Source organism: Psittacula echo (assembly GCF_963264785.1).
Source record: "Psittacula echo genome assembly, chromosome: 8".
Taxonomy (NCBI): domain Eukaryota; kingdom Metazoa; phylum Chordata; class Aves; order Psittaciformes; family Psittacidae; genus Psittacula; species Psittacula echo.
The window spans coordinates 21,372,521-21,397,782 of record NC_137744.1 but is presented as its reverse complement, the minus strand read 5'-3'; the positions used below and the strand labels follow the sequence as shown (position 1 = coordinate 21,397,782).

At 61.6% G+C, this 25,262-nt stretch overlaps 4 protein-coding genes across 8 annotated transcripts; 2 read left to right on the top strand and 2 right to left on the bottom strand.

The window, feature by feature from the left end:
• Positions 1-467: 467 nt before the first annotated feature.
• Positions 468-7,341, bottom strand: CSTF2 (cleavage stimulation factor subunit 2). 5 transcript variants are annotated; one of them, XM_080624943.1, is made up of 15 exons: positions 7,251-7,341; positions 7,043-7,121; positions 5,848-6,017; positions 5,415-5,551; positions 5,203-5,322; positions 4,952-5,107; positions 4,707-4,827; positions 4,389-4,451; positions 3,238-3,297; positions 2,519-2,660; positions 2,032-2,183; positions 1,467-1,744; positions 962-1,087; positions 714-840; positions 468-601 (listed from the first exon to the last, which is right to left on the bottom strand). In XM_080624943.1, the coding sequence occupies exons 1-14, from the start codon at positions 7,306-7,308 to the stop codon at positions 718-720; spliced, it is 1,785 nt and encodes a 594-aa protein (XP_080481069.1). In that variant the 5' UTR covers positions 7,309-7,341; the 3' UTR covers positions 468-601; positions 714-717. The 5 variants fall into 5 exon arrangements, with proteins under 5 accessions (XP_080481069.1, XP_080481070.1, XP_080481071.1 ...); XM_080624944.1 differs by having other exon boundaries at positions 4,707-4,824; XM_080624945.1 differs by lacking the exon at positions 3,238-3,297.
• A 15-nt stretch (positions 7,342-7,356) lies between these two features.
• TRMT12 (tRNA methyltransferase 12 homolog) lies at positions 7,357-10,444 on the top strand (the record flags this gene model as incomplete). Its single annotated transcript, XM_080624484.1, has 8 exons — positions 7,357-7,431; positions 7,921-8,062; positions 8,205-8,352; positions 8,424-8,613; positions 8,694-8,844; positions 8,923-9,032; positions 9,775-9,932; positions 10,004-10,444. The coding sequence occupies exons 2-8, from the start codon at positions 7,992-7,994 to the stop codon at positions 10,442-10,444; spliced, it is 1,269 nt and encodes a 422-aa protein (XP_080480610.1). The 5' UTR covers positions 7,357-7,431; positions 7,921-7,991.
• Positions 10,445-12,467: 2,023 nt separating this feature from the next.
• On the top strand, positions 12,468-19,221 carry SYTL4 (synaptotagmin like 4; the record flags this gene model as incomplete). The annotated part of the gene is made up of 16 exons (XM_080624912.1): positions 12,468-12,577; positions 12,668-12,883; positions 13,369-13,478; positions 13,611-13,725; positions 13,877-13,984; positions 14,210-14,330; positions 14,416-14,503; positions 14,605-14,708; positions 14,787-14,873; positions 15,372-15,550; positions 15,676-15,778; positions 16,577-16,738; positions 17,407-17,512; positions 17,845-17,944; positions 18,333-18,541; positions 19,079-19,221. 16 exons carry the CDS (start codon positions 12,468-12,470, stop codon positions 19,219-19,221), a joined length of 2,061 nt encoding a protein of 686 aa, XP_080481038.1.
• Positions 19,222-20,242: 1,021 nt separating this feature from the next.
• SRPX2 (sushi repeat containing protein X-linked 2) lies at positions 20,243-24,308 on the bottom strand (the record flags this gene model as incomplete). The annotated part of the gene is made up of 10 exons (XM_080624896.1): positions 20,243-20,423; positions 20,669-20,790; positions 20,867-21,000; positions 21,080-21,259; positions 21,343-21,464; positions 21,549-21,675; positions 22,045-22,221; positions 22,316-22,507; positions 22,603-22,689; positions 24,239-24,308. The coding sequence occupies 10 exons, from the start codon at positions 24,306-24,308 to the stop codon at positions 20,243-20,245; spliced, it is 1,392 nt and encodes a 463-aa protein (XP_080481022.1).
• Positions 24,309-25,262: the final 954 nt, after the last annotated feature.

Genomic DNA, 25,262 nt, shown 5'->3' with positions numbered 1-25,262 from the left:
TCCCCTGGATGTTGCTTCGGGAAATCCTGCTTTGAAGTGGGCTGGAACTGGATGAGCATTAAGGTCCCTTCCAGCACAAACCATTCCATGATCCAAATGCAGCTCACGCAAAGGCAACAAATCCTGCTCCAGCATATGTAGGGAAGAGGGAAAACCACTCTCCCCGAGCAGGCTGGGGTGGTATCCAATTGCTGTATCACTTACGGGATAGAAAGCCGAGCTCCCCATCCTGCCCTTTGCTTACCCCCTGTGGAGAGCTGTGAACAACAGCATGGCACATCAGAAATCCATCCTTGCTCTAGTGCTGGGAGAAGGGAGGAAGGCGAGTGGTTTGCATTAGCCTGGATGCTCCCAGAACCCAACAGTCCCATTTGGCCTTCATGAGGGACCAAACAAGGCAACTGGAGACATGACTACTCAAACCCTCCTCCCACTTTATTTCAACCATCATAAAATATACACACAGGAAAAAACAAAAGGATGAATGGGAAAGGAAAATGTGATGTGGGGAGGAGAAACCTCTCCCAAACGCAGCATCAGCTCAGACAGCAACGGGAAGCAGCTGCCATGGAGCATCACCTTCACCACACACCAGCAAGGGCTGCAAGAAGGAAGGGGAAGAGTGAGCCCAGCATGGAGAGGAACAGTAGCGCCCCATTCTGAGCTCTGATTCACTGAAGGGGAGCAGGCACAGGCTGGGTTAAGGACATCACCTTGTCATGGAGCTCCTGTGGACTTCTGGATTTGCTCCTTCAGAATGAGGATGCTCTGACGCTGCTCCGGGGGCAGCATGGCGATCTGGTCTGCTGTCAGCTGCAGAACCTGCATGATCAGAGCTGCCTGTGGGGACAGGGGAGTCAGAGACAGGGTTACCAGAGCCAGGAACGGCTGCTCCCACCACCGTGAGGCACGTAGGAAGTGCTGCTCCCAATGTCTCACCCTTTCCCTTTTGTTCTCTCACCTTCTCGTGATCCTGGGGGGTGACCTGGCTCTGCCCAGGGCTAAAGCCTCCAGGCTGACCAGCTCCTTGGACTCCTGCTCCAGGAATGCCTCCTCCCTGCATGCCTGCCCCTGCCATGTTAGGAACCTGTGAACACAAGAGATGAAGTGAGGATCAAGGGGTCTCTGGACTCAGCCATGTGAATACAGGAACATAAAGCAGACGATCAGATGGACACCCTCACGGCCAGCCTGAAGACACCGGAGCATGAAGAAACATGGGTTTTACGAACTCTCCTGCCCCTCCAACTCCTGCACATCAGAAGGAGGTGGAGAGGCGCAAGCCCTGTCCTGTCCCCAGCAGATGGGCAGTGCCTGTGGAGATGGATGGATGCCCTGACTCCTTAAGAGCCACCAAAGGTTTTCACTCCCAGAGGTGCTGCTGCTGCAGGATGTGATCAATCCCCACCCAGCTGCAATCTACAAGACACCACCAGCATCCAACCGAGCAGAGGTGCTGTGTGTACCTGGCGGGGCCCCTGCGGGCCACTGGCTCCCATGCTAAGCGGCCCAGGACCCTGTATCCCACCAGGCATGGGGCCACGCGGGTTGGGACCGGGCCCTCGAGGCTCCAAGCCCCGTTGCTCCATGACCCTGGCCTCCATAGCCCTGGCTTCCAGCACTCTTGGCTCCAGCCCTCGCGCCTCCAGGGCTCGTGCTTCCAGGGCTCGCGCCTCCATCACCCGGGGCTCCAGCCCTCGTGGCTCCAATCCTCGTGGCTCCAGCCCTCGGGGATCTCTCCCAACTGCAGAGGAAAGACAAGGCAAGATGTTGGAGAGAGCAGTGATGCAGGGAGCATGGAGCGAGCCCCCTACCTCCTGTGTCTGGGGGTCAGAAGGTGCAGGCCTTGGGGCAGAGGGGACATGCCTGGAAGAAGACCTTTACCCCATGGGATTGTCCCTCCTTGCCCTGGAGTCAGTTGTTCCACTGCCCAAACCCCTTCCTGTGCCTCCTGCTGGGGCAGTGGGCTCCATTCTGACTCCTTGTCTGTGCTCTTTAAAGCCACCCATTATTTCATGCCCCCTCTCTCACCTCGAGCATCCATCAAGGGCCCCCGCGGCTCTCCCATCAGTGGTCGGGGTTCTCCCATGGGTCCCCCCCTCATCTCATGGGGGGGGCCCCGGCTGTCATGCCCAGGCATATGGTGCATAGGGGCTCCCTGGTGGGGCGGCCCAAGGTAACCTCTGACGCAGAGAGACGAGGAGAGCAAAGCAGGAGGAGGAGAAAAAGCGAGAGAGTTGTGAATCAGACTTGGCTGGCTTGGCACGGTCTGGGCAGAGCGCTGGGATGTGCCCCCGAAGCCGGGCGCAGGGGAGGAGGGTGAGGCTGGCACAGGGACGGGTGCTGTCAGCCCCATGCCACAGGGCTGCTGCCACCACCCCGGGGATGCCCCGTCCCCGGGGAACCGGGCCAGCCCCCATGGGCAGCACCACACACGGTGCCATCCCTGTCCTCAGCGAGAGGTCACCCTTGGGCAGGGGATGGTGCCAAGAGCTCCTCTCCTTCCCTCTCCCCTCACCTGGGCTCCACTTCTCCAGTGACTGAGAGCAGGGTCCCTCCGCGAGGGTCATTCGGGGCATCTCCCAAAAGGCCTCGGGGCGGCGGGCCACTAGCAGGTAGAGGTCCACGCTGCATAGGGGCCCTCGGGTCTGGCATGGGCACTGCCAGGGAGACACACAAGAGCTCGTGAGGATCTGCATGACCAGTGCGGTGCTGACACTGTCCCCCAGCGCTCTCAGGGTGTGGGGCAGCCCCACACTGCTCCCCTGGTGCGGGTGGGTGAGCCGTGCTGACTGCCAACGGGGCAGCCCCTCACACACGGCCACAGCGCACCAAAACTCCTTCTCTGGCTGCTGGTTTCATCCCTCTCTGGCTCTGCCTCAGGGTTCTTATAGCTCCAGGTGGCCAAACCAAGTGCGGGTGCCCCCAGGGCAAGCCCTACAAGCACGGGCATCAACACCCTGCTGATGTGAGGCCAGGAGCAAAGCAAGACCTGGTAGTGAGGTGTCAAAGGGGCCGGATCCTAAGCAAAGGTGCTCTCAAGCAGGCTCTCTGTTTCTACTAGTGCCTGGCCCTAGCCTGTTCTCTCCTCCAGCCCCAGAGGACATCCTGCCTCCTCCTCTCAAGCAGGGCACAGAGAGGGACCTGGCAGCCCCTGAGCACAGCCGGGGGAGCGCTGCTCTCTGCACACTCCACACGAGCTCCATGGCAGGAGGGAGCAGGCGGATACTGGGATACCTTGAACGCGTTCGATAGACGCAGGCCTGGCAGGTCCCACGGGCGAGAGCTGCAGGTTCCCTGGGCAAGCAGCAGGAAGAGAGGGAGAAGAGCAGACACGTAAATAGTGTATGCACACATGCACTCAGCTCTGGGACAGTGCAGGGTCACCTCCACTCCCTCGAGTCCCCTACAAAAACCTATGGGGATGCTCATGCTGCATGTCTGGCTTGATCAACCTCTTACACTACAAGCGTGACAGACTGCTTGGCACGACCCTTCCCTCACTCACTGTGTGACATGCAAGGCAAGAGGACATCCTGCTGAGACAACGGGCATGCTGCAGGGCCACGCTGTGCCCCACGATGCACAGCCAGCGCCTGCCCCTGCTCACAGCTCCCACAGCACTCCCCAGTGCCAGCTTTCTGCCTGCTCCAAACCTTCTGGGTGCCAAGAACTACCTGGTTGCTCTCAGGAAGATGGTGCCCACCCCAAAGAAAACAGAGTCCAATGCCCCTAAGACCAGAGGGGCTCAGAACAGGTTCCTGAAACAAGGCCTATGATACAAGTCAAGGCAACAGGGGTGCCAAGTGCCTGCGTGCCTCATTACTGGGAGAACGGGAACCCGGCGGGTGCACCGTAAGGAATCCGGCTGCGGGGCTGGGCCGTACAGACCGTGCCTGCGGAGGGAAAGGCAAGCATCATTCCCTGGGAAGTTCCCTGCCAAGCCTCGCCCTCTCTGTGCATGCAAAAGCGAGGGCCCAGCTCCCTCTGCCGGGCACGGCGGCGCGGCTGCAGCTCAAGCTGCTTCCCAGCACCCAGGCAGCGGAGGAGCAGGACAGGGACCAGACAAGGGCAAGCTCTGCCTGCCTGCACAAGCACAGGGATAGACACGGGCTCACAGAGAGGTGGAAAACATAGGCATGTCCCGCTCGGTGGGCTCTGCAGGGGCTGGCAGCTCTCCTGGCTTCCAGAGCACACCATGGCACAGAACAAAGTGGCGTGTGTGTGAGCAGGAGAGCTGGTGCCGCAGCCTTGCGCCTAAGCGAACAGACCCAGGTACAGGGATGGGAAGGCGGCAGGGGCTCTTGGTGCAGCTCTGCTCAGCACCCATGGCCCGGGCCCCACTGGAGGCTCACATGGCACACAGCACTGACCCATGTGCGTTTTACCTTGTCCACGCTCCAACGGGACAGGTCCTCCGCCTGGCATCCCAACCTGCGGCTGCATCCCACCTGAGGGGGAACAGGAAGAGATCACAGCCCTCCTCAACCATCCCTGCACTACTATCAGACTCCTTTGCCCTCAAATACCTCCCCATTCCCAGGCAAGGATCTGGAGGTTTACTTGAACACAGGAATAAGCCAACTCTCTGGACCGCTGCTGGCAGCAGCCACAGCCACGACACGTGGTCTGGAACTATGTGTGCTCCCATGGAGCCAAGCCTCTGGCTATGGCGGGTCTGTCTTCAGGACCCATTCAGGACTCACCTCCTGGGGCCATGGGCCCGGGGCCCTGCACAGCGGCTGCCATCTGTCCTGGGGCTGGCACTCCTCCCTGCATGGGTGGCTGCATCAGAGGGGGAGCGCCGTTCACGTGCATCCCACCCTGCTGAGAGAGAAACCAGACCTCAGGGAAGCCTCAGCACCCAGGCACAGGACCCCCAGCAGGGAGAGCTGGAGCTGGCAATGCTCAGCTCTGCCCTGCACAGCTCGTGCACCGTGTAGGCTCTTACTATGGGCTGTGGCTGGGATGAGGGGGTATTCTGTGGGTTCAGCTGCGCGTTTGGCCCTGGCCCAGGCCCTGGTCCTGGTCCAGGTCCTGGCCCCGGCACTGCCTGCTGGTTGCCTGAGATCAGAGGAGGAACGCTGGTCTGGCGATGCAGGATTTTCTAGGGGCAGAAGAAGGAGACAAGAGTTTTGTTCCACCCCCAACGGGCTGCTACCAATATCGAACCAACCCTGGACAAGGCAGCAATGGACAAACCAGTGCGATCTCAGGATCCACGATCCTCATGACCACTTGGGCTTGCAGCAGGGCATAAGCCAGCTGGGGGTTCTGCAGCAGCATGTTCCTGGCTTCCTGGGGGCTGTTCTGGACACACAGCTGAGAAGACACACGAGATCAGAGCTCCAGCAAGGCACAAGGGCTGCAGCCATGACAGAAGCTGTGCTCATAGGGTGCAGCCTTCCACTCACCTTCATCTGCTTCATGAGCTCAAACATCTGCTCGGGTGGCAGGCTGGCTACCGCCCGGCTGATGGATTCAGGGGCATCTTCAGGATTGACAGGGTCCCCGTAGGGTGACTCTATGATGGGTGCACCTGTGCCCAAGCCTGCAATAGAGTTCGTGACCTCCTATGGCAACATGAACTGTTTGTAATGGGCTCATCAGAAGGGAAGCCCCACACCATTATAAGGAAAAGGAAGCAATGAAAACAGGATCATCTGGGAGAGAAAACAGCTGAGCCCATGCATCCCTCTGCAAAACTACTTGCTGCATCACTTGGAGCAGGCCAGTTCTGTGAGGTCTCATGGAAGCAGTCTCATGCCAGCCCCCATGGGGGGCATGTAATGCTGAAAAGGGCAGGCCCAGCACCGCACCCAGCTCCAGCACCGAGCTCAGACTCACTCTTTAGCTCCTCCTTGTTCTTCTCGCTGGCGGCGTTGTCGACGCGCAGGGCCCTGCCGCTGAACTCGCGCCCGTTGAGGTTCCGCATGGCGCTGAGCGCTGTCTCCTGGTCCTGGTACTCACAGAAGCCATAGCCCTTCGGTTTGCCTGTCTCTCTGTCATACACCAGCCTGCAGAGCGAGGAGGAGAGAACCACACCACTGAGGGCAGTGCAGGCACCGAGCAGTGCCCACCGCTCCCCAGTGCTTGAAGAGGGATGTTGGGGTGCACCACGCAGGAGTGAAGGCATCGGAGTCAGGTCAATCCCTACCTGAGAGCCAAAAGGCATCCTGGATCCAGTCTGATGGCTGTTCCCAAAGCCCCAGTGTCAGGAAAGCCACCAGCACAAGCCCCATGCTTCCCATAACCCCACAAAGGCTGCTCCTGAGACTCCCAAACCCTTCACTGAGAGCTCTTTGAAGCCTGGTGCCAAGCCAAGAAAACATCCCTGTGGAGCAATCCCATCTCTTTGCACAGAGCCTCATCAGGACCTAAAGACTTATCTGCCCCAGCTCCGTGCCACCAGTACCTCCAGCCTGGAGATCGAGGCTGAGGGAGCTGGGTCTCTTTAGCTTGGAGGAGACTGAGGGGTGACCTCATCAATGGTTACAAATCTGTAAAGGGTGAGTGTCAGGATGATGGAGCTGGGCTTTTCTCAGTGATGTCCAGTGATAGGACAAGGGGTAATGGGTGTAAACTGGAGCATAAGAGGTTCCATGTGAACATCAGGAAAAGCTTCTTTACTGTGAGAGTGACAGAGCACTGGAACAGGTTGCCCAGGGTGGTTGTGGAGTCTCCTACGTTGGAGATATTCAAGGCCCGGCTGGACAAGTTCCTGTGTGATGTACTCGAGGTTACCCTGCTCTTGCAGGGGGGCTGGACTAGATGTTCTTTTGAGGTCCCTTCTAACCCTTGGGATTCTGTGATCCCATGGAATCACTGAACAATCTGGGTTGGAAAGGGCCTTAAAGCCGCCCAGTTCCTCCACCCCACCACGGGCTGTTGCGCTAGGGCCGTTATGCCCTGCATCCCTAGGGAACCCCGGTGCAGGATCTCAGTGCCTGGCCCCCCCCAGCCGCACAGCCCCGAGGCCGCTCCGCTGCCACGCTCCCCTAAAGGAACCTAAAGGAAGCGCGGAGGGAGCCGCCACCCTCACCTAAAGCTGACCACGGGCCCGACCTCCGAGAAGATGTCCTTGAGCTGCTCCTCCGTGGCTTCGTACGGGATGTTCCCCACTGCGGGACAGAGACGGCGGGCACCGGTCAGCGCGGGGGGTGACACCGGGCCCGGCCGGCCCGCTCGCCCCAACGCCCGCCCTCATCCCTGCCCCATCCCTATCCCTGCCCCGGCAGCGCGGCGCTGACCGAACACGGAGCGCAGGGAGCGGTCCACGGCCGGGTCCCGCACCGACAGCCCCGCCATGGCGCCGCCGGGCCCCGCGCCGCCGCCGGTCCGGCACCGCAACCGTCCCCACGCTTCCGCTTCCACCCGCAGCGCACATGGAGGCGGCGGTGTAGCGGGGAAAGCGCTCCGGCAGGAAACACGGTAGGAGCAGGGAACGGAGCGGGTGGGATAGCGGAACACCGGGGTACCGGGATATTGGGATACCGGGATATGGCGGTACAGGGACACTGGGCCGAGGGGCGCTGGGTCCTTGCGGAGTCCTTCCCGGGACAGCCGGACACGAGGTGCCGGCTCCCGGGGCAGCCCCGCGGCCACAGTAATCCAGTCCTGGCACCGGCCCTAAGGCAGAGCCTTCCGGGTATCCCACCACAGTGCACCTCTTCCCTCGGGCACCCCCTCCCTCACACCCCGGGCACCCCATCCCATCAGCTATCCCACCACCTGGCACCCCATTCCATGCAGCACCCAGTCCCCATCCCCTCCCCAGAGGATCCCATCACCTGGGTACCCCACTGCCCCGGTCACCCCATCCCTGGTCACCCCAGAGCAGCCAGATCCTGCCCTGGATAGCAGCCGGGGCTCTGATGTCCCCGGCATGGCAGTGACAGGGACCCTGGCTCTCCATTGCAGCCCGTGTCCTTCTGGTAGGCAGCCACATCCCTGCCCTCCGGTGACATCCTTCCAACCTGGGGCTTGGCAGGATGGAGACCATGGATGTCCCCATCCTCATCCCTGCGCTGGCCACGGAGCCACGGTTTGCCCAGCGCCTCAGGTGAGCCTAGAGGGGGAAATGGGAGCCCTGTGTCTGCTCAGGGTGCAGGCAAAGGCGCCCAGCCCCACACCCGGGGGTCTCTTCCCTGCAGTGGGGTGGGCTGTGGGTCTGGGGAGGTCCTAACCATGCCTTGGCCTTCCAGGGAGCATTTGGAAGCAGAGCAGCTCCTGGACAGGCGCTACCAGCTGCAGGAGGTGCCGGGGGGCCGCATGGCCCTGCCCGTGCTGGAGGACAAGCTCTCCCTGCTGAGCCTGCCGCAGGAGATGCCCTGTGGGCTGGTCCGCATCCAGGTTGGGACAGCCCCTGAGCCCTGCTATAGCATGGAAAGGTCTCATCCCCACGTGCCCCATTCCTCCCGCAGGATCCCATCCCCTCCAGGGCACTCCGCCGGCGGACGCCTGCCCAGAGGCTGCAGGATGAGCTGCTGCGGCTGCTGGGCGAGAGCTGGTCGGAGGAGCTGGAGCGAGATGTGCCCCGCGCCTGGCAGCGGCACGGGGACCTGGTGCTGCTGAGCGAGGACAGCCTCAGGGCTGCGCCCTGGGAGCAGCTGGGTAAGGGAAACAGGGTCTGCCGGCCCCATCCTGCCCGCAGAGCTCTTCCCAAAGCTCCCGGGATGGATGCGCTGCTGCAGGTCCGGTGCTCTGGGAGACGGTGGCATCAGCGCTGGGTGCGCGGCGGCTGGCCAGGAAAGGACGGGTATTGCCAGGCGGGATGCGGTCCCCCAGTGTCACCCTGCTGCTGGGCCAGGACCCCTGGGTGGAGCACGTGGACAATGGGATCAGGTAGGGCAGGAGCTGCGGTGCAGGATGTGGCCCCTGCAGGGAAGGGGCTGCCCTCACCGGGTCCGTGGTGTCTCCCAGGTACACGTTTGATGTGACCAAGTGCATGTTCTCATCCGGCAACATCACGGAGAAGCTGCGGGTGGCATCGCTGCCCTGCGCCGGGGAGGTGCTGGTGGATCTCTATGCAGGTAACGGAGGGGTTTGGCAGGGCAGAAAACAGTGGTGCAGGGACCTGTGGCATCCAGGTGGATGTGGAACTTCATTTCCAGCCTGGGTTGGAAAAATAGCCAGCCTTAGAGCTGCTGCCTGGTCTGTGGGCCCTCAGTTAACTTGGCACTGCAGTCCCTCCTGTGTCCCTGGTGCCTTTGAACAGTTCAGATGACCTTGCACTGCTGTGTACCTAGTGCTGGTCATGGGAATCATGTGGATCCAGGGGAAAGATTTGCCCTCATATAATTTCTGAAAGGCTCCCATAAATGTCTTGAGCCTGTATGGATACACTTTCATGAAGGAAAGGACCTTAAGGTATTCCAGTCCCAACCCCCTGCCACAGGCAGGGACCCCTTCCACTAGAGCAGCTTGCTCCAAGCCCCTGTGTCCAACCTGGCCTTGAACACTGCCAGGGATGGGGCAGCCACAGCTTCTCTGGGCACCCTGTGCCAGTGCCTCAGAACCCTCACACTAAAGAACTTCTTCCTTTTATCTAACCTGAACTTCCCCTGTTTTAGGTAAAATAAGCTCCTCTGTAAATAGGACAGATTTTGCTCTTGAGGAGGAGGGAGGGATGAATTTCCATTCCCCAGTGTCTGGGCTTGTTCCAACCCAGAGCAGAGCAGGTTCAGAGACCCAGGGTGTCAATCACATCCCACCCTGCCGCAGGGGAGGTGCCTGGACCCTTCCCTCAGCTGCTGCCACCTCCTGTCCCCCCAGGCATCGGCTATTTCACCCTGCCCTACCTGGTTCATGCAGCAGCCGCCTTTGCCCACGCCTGCGAGTGGAACAGCCACGCCGTGGAGGCCCTGCGGAGGAACCTGGTGCTGAACGGCGTGCAGGACCGCTGTCGTGTGCACCACGGGGACAGCCGGGAGGTGAGCGCTGCCCCAACCACGGACCCCATCCCCGCACTGTATCCCCTCACCACCCCTGTCTCTCCTTCCAGCTGGAGCTGCGGGACGTGGCGGACAGGGTGAACCTGGGGCTCATTCCCAGCTCGGAGGAGGGCTGGCCGGTGGCATGCCGCGTCCTCAAGAAGGCCACGGGTGGTGTTCTCCACATCCATCACAACGTGGAGTCTGTCCCAGCAGGATCCAGCCCTGATGCAGAGGCACAGCACCCAGCAGAGAGTGGTGGGAAGGAGAAACAGAGGGCCAGAATCAGACCTGAGTGGAAGAGATGGGCTGAAGCCACAGCATCACGGATCCGGGGGCTGCTGGCAGAGCTGCATGGGCAGTCGTGGAGCACCAGCATCCTGCACATCGAGGCGGTGAAGTCCTACGCACCCCATGTGCATCACCTCGTGCTGGACCTCGAGTGCCGGCCGACACTGCCCACAGAGCCCACTGCCAGCTCCCCCATCACTTCAGATCCCACAGGACGGTGATGCTGAAGCTCGGGTGGTGGGAGATGCCACCGCTGCCTGCTGATAGCTTGGATGTGCTTTGCATCCCCTTGTTCCCAGTGGCAGTGCCTTGAGGTGGCACTGGGGGATGCACTCCCATGGGATATCCCTCCAGGAGCCATATCCAGGATGAGGATGGAGCAAGCTGGGGCTGAGAGCACTCAAGTCCTGCCCATCACTGCCTTGGACACATGGTGGCACTTTCAGCTCCATTTTCAGGCAGGAGAGCGCCACAGGGTTGAATAAACCCTGGGTTCCTGCTGCTTTTCATTTCAGCAAGTTAGGGACAGGCATTGTGTCTCCATTTACCAACATGCTTTTTCAGTGTACTGGAACCAGGTCTGTTCATCTCAGTTTCTTCTCACCTTTCTGCAGAAATAAGGATGTTTCTTACCTCTTGTATTGGTGTCTATTTAAAACATGAACACTGGTGCCAGTGTGGGGCTATCGCATGAGAAGGTTGAGTCTTAGGGTGTTGTATGGAGGGGCTCAGGGAACAAAGTTTCTGCCTATGAGCCCAAAGCCCTCTGCATGAGCCTTGTGTCCATACCTGTGTTGCAGAGAAACCTTCATCCCCGAGGGATCTCCCCCAGGTCCTTTGGTGTCTCGGTGCATTTTCCCCTATGTAGATGTCCCATCTCCTCCTGCAGTGCTGGGAGCCTCTGTCCTAGGGCAGGGATCCCTGGGATGCAGCCAGCGTGTGGGAAGAGCCCTCACGTCTGCTCTGGGGCTGCTCCCAGCTCACTCCCACACCCTGTGTGCCACGAAGCCACCTTCCCACGCTGTGAGCCCCACGCCTCGTCCTGTTTCCCTGTTGCCTGTGCTGCTGCGGGCACAAGGAGCCCGACAGCAACCATATCTGCCCACGAAGGACAAGAACAGAGACTGGAGCCTTGCAGCGAGGCCATCCCCTGCTGCGGGCAGAGCTGGGGAACACCGTGGCCGTGGTGCTCGGGTCTCAATCCACAGCCTGATGCTGTGCAGGGCACCCCAGGGACCCCGAGGGGCAGTTCTGGTGGCTGTACCCTTCGTACCGGCCTGTGTGTGCTCTTTGGGAGGAGCTGCCTTCCCATAGGGCTGCGTGCGGGGAAGCAGCGGGGGCAGCGCACCCTGCTCCAGGCACCGAGCGGGCCGTGCCGGGGGGAGCCGTCCCCGGGGACCCGGAGCTGTGCCCGAGGGGAGGCGGCTGCTGAGCCCCAACCGCGGGGTTGGACGCGCCGGGCGCCGCCTCCCGCCCGGGCCGCGCCGTCGGTGCCGGAGGTGCGGCGGGTGCGGTGCCTTTAAGGAGGCGGCACCGCCCTCCTCGTTCCCTCCCATTGCTGCCGGGAGGCGCCGGCCGGAGCCGAGGCAGGTACCGGGGAAACGGGGGGGGGGTGCGGGTGTTCCCTTCCTTTCCGTCCCGGTCAGGCGCGGGGCTGCCGCCTGAGCCCGCCCGGCGGCCCGGCTCGGTGTCGTCGTTGTTTCCTGGTCCCGTCCGTTCGCTCCTCTTGGCCTCGGGCTGGGCAGGAAGGTCCCTCCCAACGGGCTCGGTAGCAGCCGCTCCCAGCGCCGTCCGCGTCTCGGCTCGCCGGTGCCGTCGGATGTGCAGAGACCCCCCGGGTGGGCGCTCCGGGACCGGCTCCGTCGGGGCGGGCGCTGCCGGTGCGGTGCGGAGCGCGGCCGGATCCTGCCCTCACCGCCCCCGGTGCGGGTGTGTGTGTGTGTGTGCAGCAGCCCGGGGCAGCTCTTCCCCCCCGGCTGTGCTGGGTCCCGCAGAGCCGGCTGAGGTCAGCGGGGCTGGCGGGCGGCCCGCGGCAGCGCCGTGCCCTGGGCAGGGCCGGGAGGCGGCTGGGTGCGGGCGCTCGGGGCTGGGAGGAGGAGGCAGCCAGCCCTGCCCCGGCTGCGGGCACCGGGGGACCCGGCGGGGCTGCGAGCCGGGATGCGGCTGTGCTGAGAGCAGGGATTGCTCCCAGCACGGACGCGTCCGGATACTGCTGGTTGAGGGCGAGAGATCCCGGGCGGAGCGATGTCGGAGGCCGTGGATCTGTCCTTCCTGTCGGATGTGGAGAAGGATTTGATCCTGCAGGTCCTGCAGCGCGATGAGGAGCTCCGCAAAGCAGAGGAGAGGAGGATCAGGTGAGGCTGGGGCCGGGCAGGGCGCTGGTTGCCTTGCTCCAAGGGGCGATGGGCGCCGTCGCGGCTCTGACACTGCTGGGGTCCGAGCAGGCGCCTCAAGAACGAGCTGCTGGAGATCCGTCGGAAGGGGGCCAAGCGCGGCAGCCAGCGCTACAGCGAGCGGACGTGCGCCCGCTGCCAGCAGAGCCTGGGCCGGGTCAACCCCAAGGCCAACACTTGCCGGGGCTGCAACCACTTGGTGTGTCGGGACTGCCGCACCTACGGCCCCAACAGTGCCTGGCGCTGCAAAGTCTGCTCCAAGGAGGCGTGAGTACCCGGGCTGGGACTGCTGCATGCCCCTCCTGGCCCTTTCCTAGTCCCACTTACCCCTGCTTGATGCTCCATGGTCCTTGACTACCCCTGCTGGCCTTCTTCAGCACAGGGCAGATGTCTCTGCTGTCACTTCCCAGGGTGGGCATCCATGGTTGGGTGATGGAGAGCTGGGTTGTGACTCACTCTTGGGTCTTCATGCCCCCCTTTTCCTTTTCCCCACTTACTTTACCCCAGCATCCTGCCATGCCCCTTGTGCAGCCTTGGGAAGCACCCCAGGTCCTTCCTCTTGGCTGTTCTTGTCCTATAAAACCCATCTTGCTCCCATGTTTGCCGGTGGTGTAGCTGGGTCCATCATCTGCCCGGTGCATCATCACCTGCTGAATGTGCCACTGTGATCGTGCTCTCTTTGGCTTGTGGCAGCACTGAGGGTGGTGTTAGGGTGTCCCCCTGCCCACCCTCACTGCCCCCCTGCCCTGCAGCGAGCTGAAGAAGACAACAGGTGACTGGTTCTATGACCAGAGGGTCAACCGCTTTGCCAACCGGCTGGGCAGCGACATGGTGCGGCTGTCCCTGCGGCACAAGGCAGCAGGTAGGGGTGCCACAGCCGTGCCTCCTCCTGCATCCCTCTGGATGCTCCAGCTTTCCCTGGTTGGCTGGGAGCAGCTCCTGCTCCAGTGATGGGCTTGGTGCATTGGTTCTCCTGATGCCTCTCTCCTTCCAGCCAGCAAAAGGGAGACCGTGGGACAAACCCTCCTCCAGAAAGCCCAGCTTGGGGAGCCCAAAAGCTCCTCCCCAGTGCAGAAGCAGAGCCCCCCAGCACCCCGGGAGGGACCCAGGTGAGGATCCCGCTGTCTGCTCCGCTCCAAGCCCCAGGCATCGCCGCAGGGATGGGAGCGATGCTGCTTGGCTCCGTGTTGGCACAGCAGCTCCCTCTCAGTCGCTCCTCCTTGCCAAACAGGACATACCTGTGGTTTGGTTTGTCTGCAGCTTGTTTCCAGATGCCTCAGACCCTCGGGATGGCAAAAGTGACACAGAATCCATGGAAAACATGAGCCTGGATGGCTACAGAGCGAGTCCTGGTGGGCTGGGGGGCAGGTGAGGGGCTTCCCGGGTGGGTTGGGTAAGGACCTTCATGTGGAGTGTGGTTCTCCCAGCCTAGTGAGGGTGAGCTGGGCTGAAGCCTGTCTGTAGGCAGGCAGGTCCTCTGCTCCCAGGCTGGAGTACCCCAGGGAGCTTGTGGGGAGATGGCACATCCTGGCCAGCCCTTGTTCTCCCAGCTCTGCCCCTGGCCTGGGACAAACCTTTCCATGTCCTCCACAGGAGTAACTCCCTGGAGAGAGCCACCCCTCTCCGAGATGGAAAACAGGTTCCTGCACCAGCAGGACCTGCTGCCTCCAGCCTGACCCTCCCTCTCCACTCCAAGCACGTGTTGTCAGGACGGGTACGTGCCCTGTCCTGGGTGTGGGACCGGGATCCCCATGGGATGCCCATCCCTGCCGTACTCTGACGGGACCTGTCCTCCGCAGGATGCTGCCGTGGGGAGCCGCAGCAGCGCCTTGGATGAGCACGAAATGATGTTCAAGAAGAACCCTCGTCGGGTGGTGAGGCCGGCGGGTGAGCGCTGTGTGCGGTGCAGGGGGGTTTGGGTGCTGGCATGGGCTTTTGGTGCGGGTGGGAGCAGCAGGGCTGCTCCTGCCTCCCCATCCCTTGTGCAGACTACACCAAGTCGGTGATTGACCTGCGCCCCGAGGACTTCGTGGGGGAAGGCGGCTCTTTGGGGGACAGGAGCAAGTCAGTCCCTGGCCTCAACACGGAGCTGGTGAGAGCCTCATCATGCCATGGAGCTGGTGCCTGGCTGGTGATGCTCCCCATACATGGCTGGTCCATCTCCTTGCAGGAGGAGGAGGAAGAGGACATTGATAACCTGGTGGAGATCCATCGCCAGAGGGTGGCCCGGGGCAGCATGCGCAGTGGCACCTCCTCCGTGAGTCATGGAATCATAGAGTCAACCAGGTTGGAAAAGAGCTTTAAGATCCTCAAGTCCAACCATCACCCCAAGGCCATCGCTAGCCCATGTCACTGAGGGCCTCATCTGCATGGTTTTGAACTTCCAGGGATGGTGATTCCACCACTGCCCTGGGCAACCTGTTCCAGAGTCCCCATGGCATGGGGCCATGCTCTGCTCCGCTGCAGGAAGAGATGATGGAGAAGGGAAATGAGTGGGAGGGAGGCAGGGTGGGCAGCCTCTGGGGTGCATGGACAAGAGATGCGGGTATGGGGGCTTGAAGGGAATCAAAACAGGGAGACCCACCTCTCTTCTATGGAGCTTGCGTGTGATGGGATGCACTTAGCATCCATTCCCAATCGCAGGGATGAGGGTGGCTGTGCAGAAGAGGCTTTGCTAAGGATGAAGAGGGACTATAAGGGATGAGGAGGGACTGTAAACGATGCTGAACTGGCTCAGCCCTGCCGTGCCTTCCAGAGCACACTGGGGAGCATGGTCAGCATTTACAGCGAGGCTGGGGACTTTGGCAGCGTTGCTGTCACCGGGGGGATCTCCTTCTCCTTGAGCTACGAGCAGAAGACACAGACCTTGTTCATCCACGTGAAGGAGTGCCGCCAGCTGGCCTATGGGGACGAGGGCAAGAAGCGTTCCAACCCGTGAGAGCCATGGGGTGATGGCTGGGTTGTGGGGGGATGCCTTGGCAGGGCAGGAGGTCTGGGGTTGCCCTGAGAGGCTCGGGGGGTCAGTTGTGGTGAGACCTCGGCGCTGTTCCTCCCATCAGGTACGTGAAGACCTACCTCCTGCCCGACAAATCCCGGCAGGGGAAGCGCAAGACAACCATCAAACGCAACACCATCAACCCCCTGTACAATGAGCTGCTCAAGGTGAGGGCGATAGGCTGGGATGCAGGTTCTCAGCCCTGAGGATGCTGCTGGACCAACCAGGGGAGGGATGCGCTCCAAACCATGGTAGGGGGGCTCTGCAAAGAACCTGTATCCAAACACCCTGAAGGCTGGGAAGACCCACTCCCAGACTGATGGGGCTGTGGTGTCAAGCCCTGGGGCCATGGTGGGGTGGAGGTGCAGCTGCAGATGTGGATGCGGTCACAGGCTGCCTTCCTGGCTCTATGGCATCCCCCAGGGCTTGGTTGTGCTTACCCTGTGCACTGCTTTCCATGGACAAGGCTCCTGGACCCACTGCAGGCAGGTTGCAGTGGTTGTAGGGAAAGCAGCGTGGCTGCTGGGGCAGAGAGAAGGCAGTTCTGAGCCCAGAGGCACTTGGTGCTGCCCTTCACCATCCCCACTGCAGCCTCCATAAGGTGGTAGGACTGGCTGGCTCCATCCTTGAGCCTGGCGGCGCATCCCTAGGGAGGCAGGGTTGGAAAGTGGGAATTAGTTTGGTTCCCAGGCTCCTATAGCTCTGTGTTTGCTGAGGTTTCAGCACCTGAGGCTCGGTGGCCTGGTAGAGCTCCGCTTGTGGTGGGATGGGGTGGGATGGCTGGATGCCATGAGCCCTGGTCCTGCCTCTGCACGGGCTCTGGGGAGAGCATGGTCTCCTGCACCACTGCCCCAGCACTTTGAGGTTGGGAAGGAAGACAAGCATCCTGTGTGCACCCATTGCTCCTGATGCGTGCGCCCGGCCTGCCCCTGCCTGCTCACGGAGCTTGTCCTGTCTCCCCTCAGTACGAGATCCACAGGTCCCTGCTGCCCGAGAGGACGCTGCAGTTCTCGGTCTGGCACCACGACCGCTTTGGCCGCAACACGTTCCTGGGCGAGGTGGAGGTGCCCCTGCACGCCTGGGACTTCCAGAGGCACCTGGAGGAGTTCCTGCCCCTGCACGGCAAGGTGCTGCCCTGTGCCCGCAGCATCCCTCTGCCCGGGGGGATGCGGAGACCTCGATGGGGGATGCAGGAGCTGCCAAAGGCTTGTTTCAAGTCAGACCCTTGGGGAAGTGAAGCCCCCAGCAGCAGGCAGCAATGCTGTTATAGTTAATAAGGGCAGAGAGCCCCCCTTCTTTTCCTCACTAAGTCCCCTGTGTGATGCTGTGGAGCTTGTCTGTGCTCCACCAAGTATTTCCATGCTGTTTCCTGGCTCTGCCCCAGCTGGGAGGAGTTGGAGTCAATGCAGGGAAACAATTGGTGGAAATTGGCCTGAACATCCTGCTGTGATTCCAAAGCAAAGCAGGGATGGCCTTACTGCAGCTCCCTGGCAGCAGATGCTGCTGCTGGGCTTGAGGCTCATTCTCTGGACTAACTCATAGTGTGGGCTCAGTTTTGTGGTGTTGGGGCTTGTGGAAACCCCTAAATAGGGTTTCTTAAGGGAACTGACGGAGCCAAAGAAGGATCCCAAAGTCTGACCTGGTGATGCTGCGGATGGTCCATAGGCATTTGTACCAGCTAAACCACATCTAGGAGAGGCCCTTTGGCACAGCATGGGGAGGTCCTGCAGGCAGGCCAGACCCACCACCATGTCCACTTTACCCTCCAGCAGTGTTTACATCTTTCTCTTTGCAGATTGGGGTGGATGCTGCCGGTCTCCACCAGTACAAGGGGGAGCTGGTCGTGTCCATGAAGTACATCCCATCTCCCAAGCACCCTGTCGCTGGGGACGGCAGGAAGGGTGAGTGCTGTGGATCAATGTGTAGTGTGTGGGACCTGCTTGTGGCCATGAGAGCTGGGTCTGGGTTGGGTTTCTTGCATGGTGCCACTGCAGGCTTCCCCTCTGCTGTGCTTGCAATGATGCTCTGAGTCGGGCAGACCTGGCTGTCCTCAGACTGGCCGAGTGGTCCCAGTGCCTTCATGGGGCTGGACCAGTTGTCTGCCCTCACCTCATCAGTAAGGGGTAGATCTAGCTGGGATCTGTGCCTGCCTCTGTGATGTTCAGCAAAACCTTGCTAGAAAGGTGGTGGAAAAGAGGGTTGATTGGTTGTTGCTGTGGTGGGCTTTTCCCAGGCAAAACAGGGGAAGGTGGCGAGCTCCAGGTCTGGATCAAAGAAGCCAGGAACCTCACAGCTGCCAAATCCGGGGGGACCTCGGACAGCTTTGTCAAGGGGTGAGTGTGGGTCCTGGATGGGCGCTGTGCTCCCTGGCTGCATCCCAGGGCACTTCCTAGCGCTGCTGTGGGGACATGGGGAGGGAAGGGACTGTGCTGGCTGCCCAGAGGTAAGATGCTCTTGGTACCAAATCCCCTGGGTTCTGCTGGTGGGACACTGTGTGCAGGGCAGGGCTCCAACTGCCACCACAGCCACCAGGCAGCATAGCTGGGATGAGCAGCCTCTGGTCCTTGCCCTCTGCCATCCTTAGACTGCTTGCAGTCTGCTGAGGAGCTTTAGAGGAGGCAGAGCAGAGCCCCAGCCCCTTGCAGTGGTCCTTATTCCCAAGCCCTGTGAGGGAAGGTGGGCTCAGGACATGCTGCTAAGCCCAAGGGGCTGCTTCCCCAGCTACCTCCTGCCGCACAAGACCAGAGCCTCCAAAAGGAAGACACCGGTGGTGAAGAAGACCCTGAACCCTCATTACAACCACACCTTCGTCTACAATGGCATCAACCCTGAGGACCTGCAGCACATCTGCCTGGAGCTGACGGTCTGGGACCGGGAGCCACTGTCCAGCAATGACTTCCTTGGGGGTGTCAGGCTTGGAGTGGGCAATGGTGAGGAGCCCTGGGGCCCATCAAACCATGGGGATGAGAAGCACTGGGGTCCATCAAACCATGGGGATGAGGAGCCCTGGGGCCCATCAAACCATGGGGATGGGAAGCCCTGGGGTCCATCAAACCATGGGGATGAGGAGCCCTGGGGTCCATCAAACCATGGGGATGAGGAGCCCTGGGGCCCATCAAACCATGGGGATGAGAAGCACTGGGGTCCATCAAACCATGGGGATAAGAAGCACTGGGGTCCATCAAACCATGGGGATGAGAAGCACTGGGGTCCATCAAACCATGGGGATGAGAAGCACTGGGGTCCATCAAACCATGGGGATGAGAAGCACTGGGGTCCATCAAACCATGGGGGTGAGGAGCCCTGGGGTCCATCAAACCATGGGGATGAGGAGCCCTGGGGTCCATCAAACCATGGGGATGAGGAGCCCTGGGGTCCATCAAACCATGGGCACAAGCAGCCCTGCTTGGGGCTGCTTCACTGCAGACAGGAGCAGTGATTTCTGCCCACATCCCTCCTTCCCACAGGCATGAGCAATGGGCAAGCTGTGGACTGGATGGACTCCACGGGTGAGGAGCTGAACCTATGGCAGAAGATGTGCCAGTACCCGGGCTCGTGGGCAGAGGGGACGCTCCAGCTCCGCTCCACCATGGCCAAGCTGAAGCTGTAGGCACTGGGACTCGGGAATGCAGTCACTGCATGGCCCAGCAGAGCTGCCAAACGTGGGTTGTTCTGTTTTATCCTTATGCTTTAATAAACATCACCTTCTCTAAACAGGCTCGGGCAGAAAGTCTTCTTGGCCCAGCTTTGTTTAAAGGGTTTTCCTTTTGTCTTAGGCTTTGCACCAGCTTTCAGGCTGAACTGGAGTCCTTGTGGACTCTCCCTTTATTTCCCCCCAGGCAGAATGCTTGGAGATGTGTTTGGGTTTTTAGTTCTTTCCATTCTTCTTCCTCCCACCCCCTGGGTTTCACAGTCTGCTCCCTCCTTGCCTTCTCCACCCTTCTCCTGCTGCCTGCTTGCAGGACTGGGGCAGCCCTGGGCATCCCAGCGCTGGCAGGAGATGATGATGGTGTTGGAGACGGCCAGGATGGAGCCATGCAGGGTCACCTGGGGATGGCGTTCCCCAGGAAGCATTCATTCCCAAGCCTATCCTCAGCACACCTTCTTCCAGCACTGACTTTTAATAACAAATATGTTTATTTCAAGTTAATTCTATTGCCAGAACTGCTCCCAGGAAGGGTGCCCATGGCTGGTAAGGGGAAGCGAGGGGCAGGGTGGGATGTTGAGACCTCAGTGGGCTGCTGCTGGCTGTGCTGAGCGTGGGGCTGTAGCTTTGAATACAGACTTTATGGCAGGACCCTGCCCAGCAGGGCTGACCCCGGGCATAGGGAGTGGGTTCAGCTTGTGCTGATGATGGTGAAGCTGCTCTATTAGAGGCTATTTATTGCCCTGCCTGTCCCCTCTTTTCCCCATCCCCCCTGCCCTGGGGTTGAGCAGAGGCCTTCCAGTGTCACCCACCATGGTCCTGGTGAGCCACCCCACCTACAGCACATGGCCCCATCCATGCTCTGTGCCAGAGCAGCCGGCGCGGGGCTCCCCTTCCCTGCAGCTCCCCGGCACCCAGCTCCTCTTCTGCAGTGGGCGACAGGGAAAGCAGGAAGGGAGGTGTCCGAGGGGGTCCCATCGCTGCCTCACTCGCAGGGGTCCCCGCTCTGCGCCCGCCGCGCCGCCTCCTGCTCGCTCAGCAGGTAGGTGTCGATGAACACAAAGAGCTCGTCGGGGTTCACGGGGGTGATGTAGCGCTCCCGGTCCATGCCCCCTTTGTCCAGCAGCACCGCATTGAAGTGGGAGCGGGTGAGACGCAGGAACTGCCTGATTGGGTGCGAGAGGAGCTGGGATTAAGGCTGGAGTGGGGTGCATGGAGGGCTGAGCCTGCCCACCCCGTCCAACAAGGCTTGTGTTCCCTGGGGGTGTTGGCTCCCATCGCTTCCTCAGGTCTGGGGATGCTGCATTCAGACTTAATGGGGGTGCCCCACACTGCACAAGCCCCTCCAGCACAACAGGTTGTAGCTGGGTTGGTTTGTCCACAACCAAGGTAAGAGATGGTCCCCCCTTACCTGAGCTCCTCAATGATGCCAGGGGAGAGCTGGTGCTCCCGGATGCGTCCCACCTCGTGCGGTGGCTGCCCCACCAGCTCCACAGTGGTGATGTGACGCAGGTCCAGCCCGCAGGCAGCTTGCTGTGGATGGGAGGGGGGATGGCGACGGGATGCTGGGGTGGAGGTGGGAAGGGGAGCACAGGGAGGGTCTCCTCACCTGCAGCATGGACATCTGCATCTTGTAGTAGCGGTTGGAGGGGTCCGGGGCTGAGATGATGAGGAGACGGCGCTTCTCATGGAACTGGTCCAGCAGGCTGGCAGCCGAGCTCACATCCGTGTTGATCTGCATGGCTGGGGCGAGAGGGGAGCGTGTGGGGAGGGTTTTACCCCATCTCCCCTTCCCCATCCCTTCACCCTGCCCCGCACCTACGTGCACAGATGGGCTGGGAGCCCGTCCACTGCTGTGTGGACTGGCAGACCCGCAGGGAGGTCCCCACGCGCTCGTAGCCCCCCTCGCACTGGTACTCGCAGGTAGCCCCGTAGTTGTTGCCGTCGGAGGTGCAGGAGAGGTGCCCGTTCTGCGGGGGCTTCAGCACGGGGCAGCGCCTCACTGCGAAGGGGAAGGCTGGTGAGGGCTAGGGGCGATGGGGCACAGTCCCAGCCATGGGGTGAGGAGCCTGGGGATGGCTTCACCTTGGACGCGGATGCTGAACTTGCAGCTGGCTCTGTTGTAGGCCTGGTCATGGGCTGTGTAGCGGATGATGTGCTCTCCTTCAGGGAATTCCGAGCCGGGCTCCGGGCCCCGCAGCATCACCCTGCATCCAACAGATGGGTTTCTCCATCAGTGGTACCCAGCACGGGCCATAGCCCCAGCCATGCCCACAGCACCTTCACCTCACCTCTTGATGATGCCATCCGCAGAGTCCTTCACACGGGGGGGGTCCCAGTAGACGGTGGCAGTCAGCTTGCCAGGCTCGGCTATGCGCTCCCGGGAATCCGGGCAGCGGATCTTGGGAGGCTCCATGTCTGCCCATAGGGAGAAAAGACAGTCGGGAAACCTGTGAGTGCTGGGGCTGGGCTGTGAGAGCTGGGTACCAGTGCTTGGACACCCCAGGGTGCTGTGCTCCAGGATGCATAGCACAGGCATCCCAGAGCCAGCAAGACCTGCTGTGGAATGTCTCAGCCCTGGACCAATGTGCCCTGCACTACCCATGCTTTGGGGATAACACCACCTCTGGGAGCATCACTGATAGGGGCCCAAGGACACAAGGTGCAGGAGCTGTTACCCAGCAATGCCTGGGTGGGATGTGGAGGTGATACCTGCAGGCACCCCAGGGATGGAGGTGAGCTCTCCTTGCATGCACGGCGCTGTGAGGACAAAGGGTGAGAATTTACCTACACAAACTGGCTCGCTGCCGCTCCAGCGCCCATCCTCCATGCAGACCCGGCTCCGGTCCCCCTCCAGCTGATATCCAGGCAGGCAGGAGTAGTCACAGCGGGAATCCATCTGCACCCCGGCCGAGCACACGTAGGAGCCGCGCAGCACCGCCGGCAGCGCATGGCACCGGATCTCTGCCATGGACAGAGCCGAGAGGGGAGGGAAGGAAACGGTTCCCCAGCCATACCCGAGGGCAGGGCGCGCACTGGGGATGCGGGGCACACTCACGTCGGCAGTACGCCATCCCGGACCAGTGGCGGCTGGGCAGGCACTGCACGGCGCTGGGCCCCACCAGCCGGTACCCACGGGCACAGCTCAGCTCGCAGCGGGTACCCAGGGTGCTGCGGTAGGAGCCGCCGCGGGGCGAGTAGCACGTGGCATCGCCGCGGTGGATGCTGAGCGTGGCGCACCACTGCGGCACTGCGGGGCAGGAGCCAAGTGAGGGGGGTACCCGGGCCCACTGTGACCCAGTGTGCCCATGGGGAGCCCCGAGGGATGGGTTGGGGTGAGGGTACCTCGGTGGTAGTCCAGGGCAGGCTCTGGGGGCACGTCTTCTGTGTACACCTCGTTGGTGTGGCTCTCGGAGGGGTAGTAACCGGACCCTGGGGAGGAGGAAAGAGACGAGGAGGCTGCTGTGTGATGGTTTGTGGTTGAAGCAGCACCCAGGTGGTGATGCCTCCATGCACCCTCCGGCCCTGGAACACCCCAATGAGAGATTCCCATCTCCGTCCTGCTGTTCCTGGGGCTGTCATCAATGGTTAAGCCTGGCAGACAGCGAGCCCAGTCCCCAGTGACACTGTGTGTGCTGGCGCTGGCTGCAGACTAAACAGTGGCAGAGGCAGCCTTGGTTATGGCAGGAAACAGGCGCTGGCACAGAGCGGGCTGGCACCAACCCCTGGCTTTGCGCTGCTGGGAAGCCCTTCCACCCGCTCCGTGGCACCATCCAGCATCCCAAAGGAACAGAGCTGCCCTCTCATCCCAGCAGAGCCCCTGGCCAAAGCAAGAGATGCTGCAGCCCCCCGCTCCCATCAGGGAGCGTGAAGCTGCTGGAAGGGCTGGCCCCACACCACCCACGGCCCCATGGATAGGGGGAGGACAGCCTTGCGCCATCCTCATGTCCCCCCATGGGCCAGGGACCAGCAGGCAGGGGCTGAGGGCTGCTGTCCTCCCCTTCGGCGCCGCGGCAGCCACGGCATTCCCCAGCTCTGAGCTCACGTTTCCGCTGTGCTTCCGCTGGCCCCCTCCTCGCCATCATCCATCCATCCCGTCCCACCGTGCTCCCTGCTCCCGATGGGCAGCGAAGGGACCCCGGGTAAAGCAGCACCCCTGCTGGGGCTGCAACTCCCCTTCACCCTGCTCCAGGCTTTAGGAAGGGGATATGCACAGAGCCCATGCCCAGCAGCAACCCCGCGGAGGAAACTCCATTACAAATCTCTCTGACATGAACTTTATTACGGAGCGATTCCCTGCCGCTTCCCACAAGCTCCATGAAGTTGCCCACTCGTTCCCACAAGCCTTTCATCCCAATGTGCTTCCCACGCTGCCTTGGGGAGCAGAGGGGACCGGAGCAGGGCTGACATCTGTGGGGCTGGTGGTGGGGATGTCAGTGACCCCCCCAAGCAGGGATCCTTCCTGGGGTGCCGCCGAGCCCCTCACCAGGGCTCTATGGATGGATCGCACTCTGTCCCTGCAGGCAGATGTGCCATTTCATTGAGACATTCCCTTTCCGTTCCTTCTCACCTGGGGACACTGGGTAGGAGCATCCCGAGCCAGCTGTGCTGGCATAATGGCAACGGGATGGGAATGGGATGGGGATGGGGGCAGGGAAGGGGGTACCCCCCTAAACAGGACACAGGTGTTGATCCCTGACCCGGCTGTGGGACTGCGTGCTTGATCCAAGCAAACATCTGCATCCGACGTCCCGTGGGAGCAGGGAGTCAGCGGGAATGCTGCAGCCGTGATGCAGAGCTGGTTTTGCTCCTCTCTGGATGCCTCCCAGCACCCTCTCTGCTCCCCCCCAGCACCCGTACCCCACAGGCACCGCTGCTCTGCCCATCACCCACACCCTGCTCCCCTCCCTCCATCCCCACTGCGAGCCCCCGATGGGAGCAGGACCCCGCAGGCTGCATCCCCATGGAGCCCAGCACTCACCTTCATGCCACGTGGATGACACCAGCCTGGCCAGGACAACCAGCAGGACGGGGGCCGCATCCTGCGCCATGCCGGGGGCTGTGCGGGGCTGGGGGCAGGACCACGGCCCTGCTGCCTGTGCTCGGCAAACCTACTTCTCCCCTCTGCTGCCCGTCCCGAGCATTCAAAAGCCGTGAGTCAGGCCCAAAACGATGGGGTTGTTAAAAATAACAAGTCCCAGGATCTCCCGTTTTCCAACGCACCTCCTGCTTCTCCCGGGCTTTGGAAGGTTGTGGGATCCTTTCCCTTTGCAAGCAGAGCCAGGAGCCTGTGCCAAGCTCCGGGGATGGGGTTCCGGGATGCTAAGGATGAACCCCCGGGATCCAGGACCCTTTGTGCCAGGAGGGAGGGAGAGCCCCGCTGCAGCCGCGGGCTCCGAACGCGGTCCGGAGGCAAACGCTTCCAGCTGGGAGCTGTTTTCCAGCTGAGGTTCAGCCCCGCGGCGCAGAGGTAATAAAGCACGTTCCTTAGAACCCGAGTCCATGGGGTTGGATGGGAGGGGGCAGCCGCTGCCGCTGCCGCCTGGGGTTTGGGGTCTGGAGCACGGTGATGAGGGCAGGCGAGGGATGAGCCTGGCATGGGCAGGTAGAGCTGGCGTGGGGCAGAAGGGGGGGGGCTCTGTCTGAATGCACTAATTATGTGGCAGCCAGCACAGTAATTAACAGCACAGCTGGCCTGGCAGCAGAGGGGAGCCGAGAGGCCATGTGTGGGGACACCCCCGGGGAGGGGATGAGGTGCTCGCTCTATGGTGGCTGTGCCATGTGCTGGGGCATGGGGTGGCTGCTCCGGCTGGTCCCTGCTCTGCTGGCGGGACGTATGGGATGGAGCGGGGCACCATGATGGGGCTGGGGTGTATCGGCAGTGCTGGGGCAGGAGGGCAGGGAGTGGGGGCACGGGGCAGGCAGGGGGTGGCATAGGACAGGCAGAGGGTGGTATAGGGCAGGAGAGCAAGGACTGGGTGGCATGGGGCAGGCAGAGGGTGACA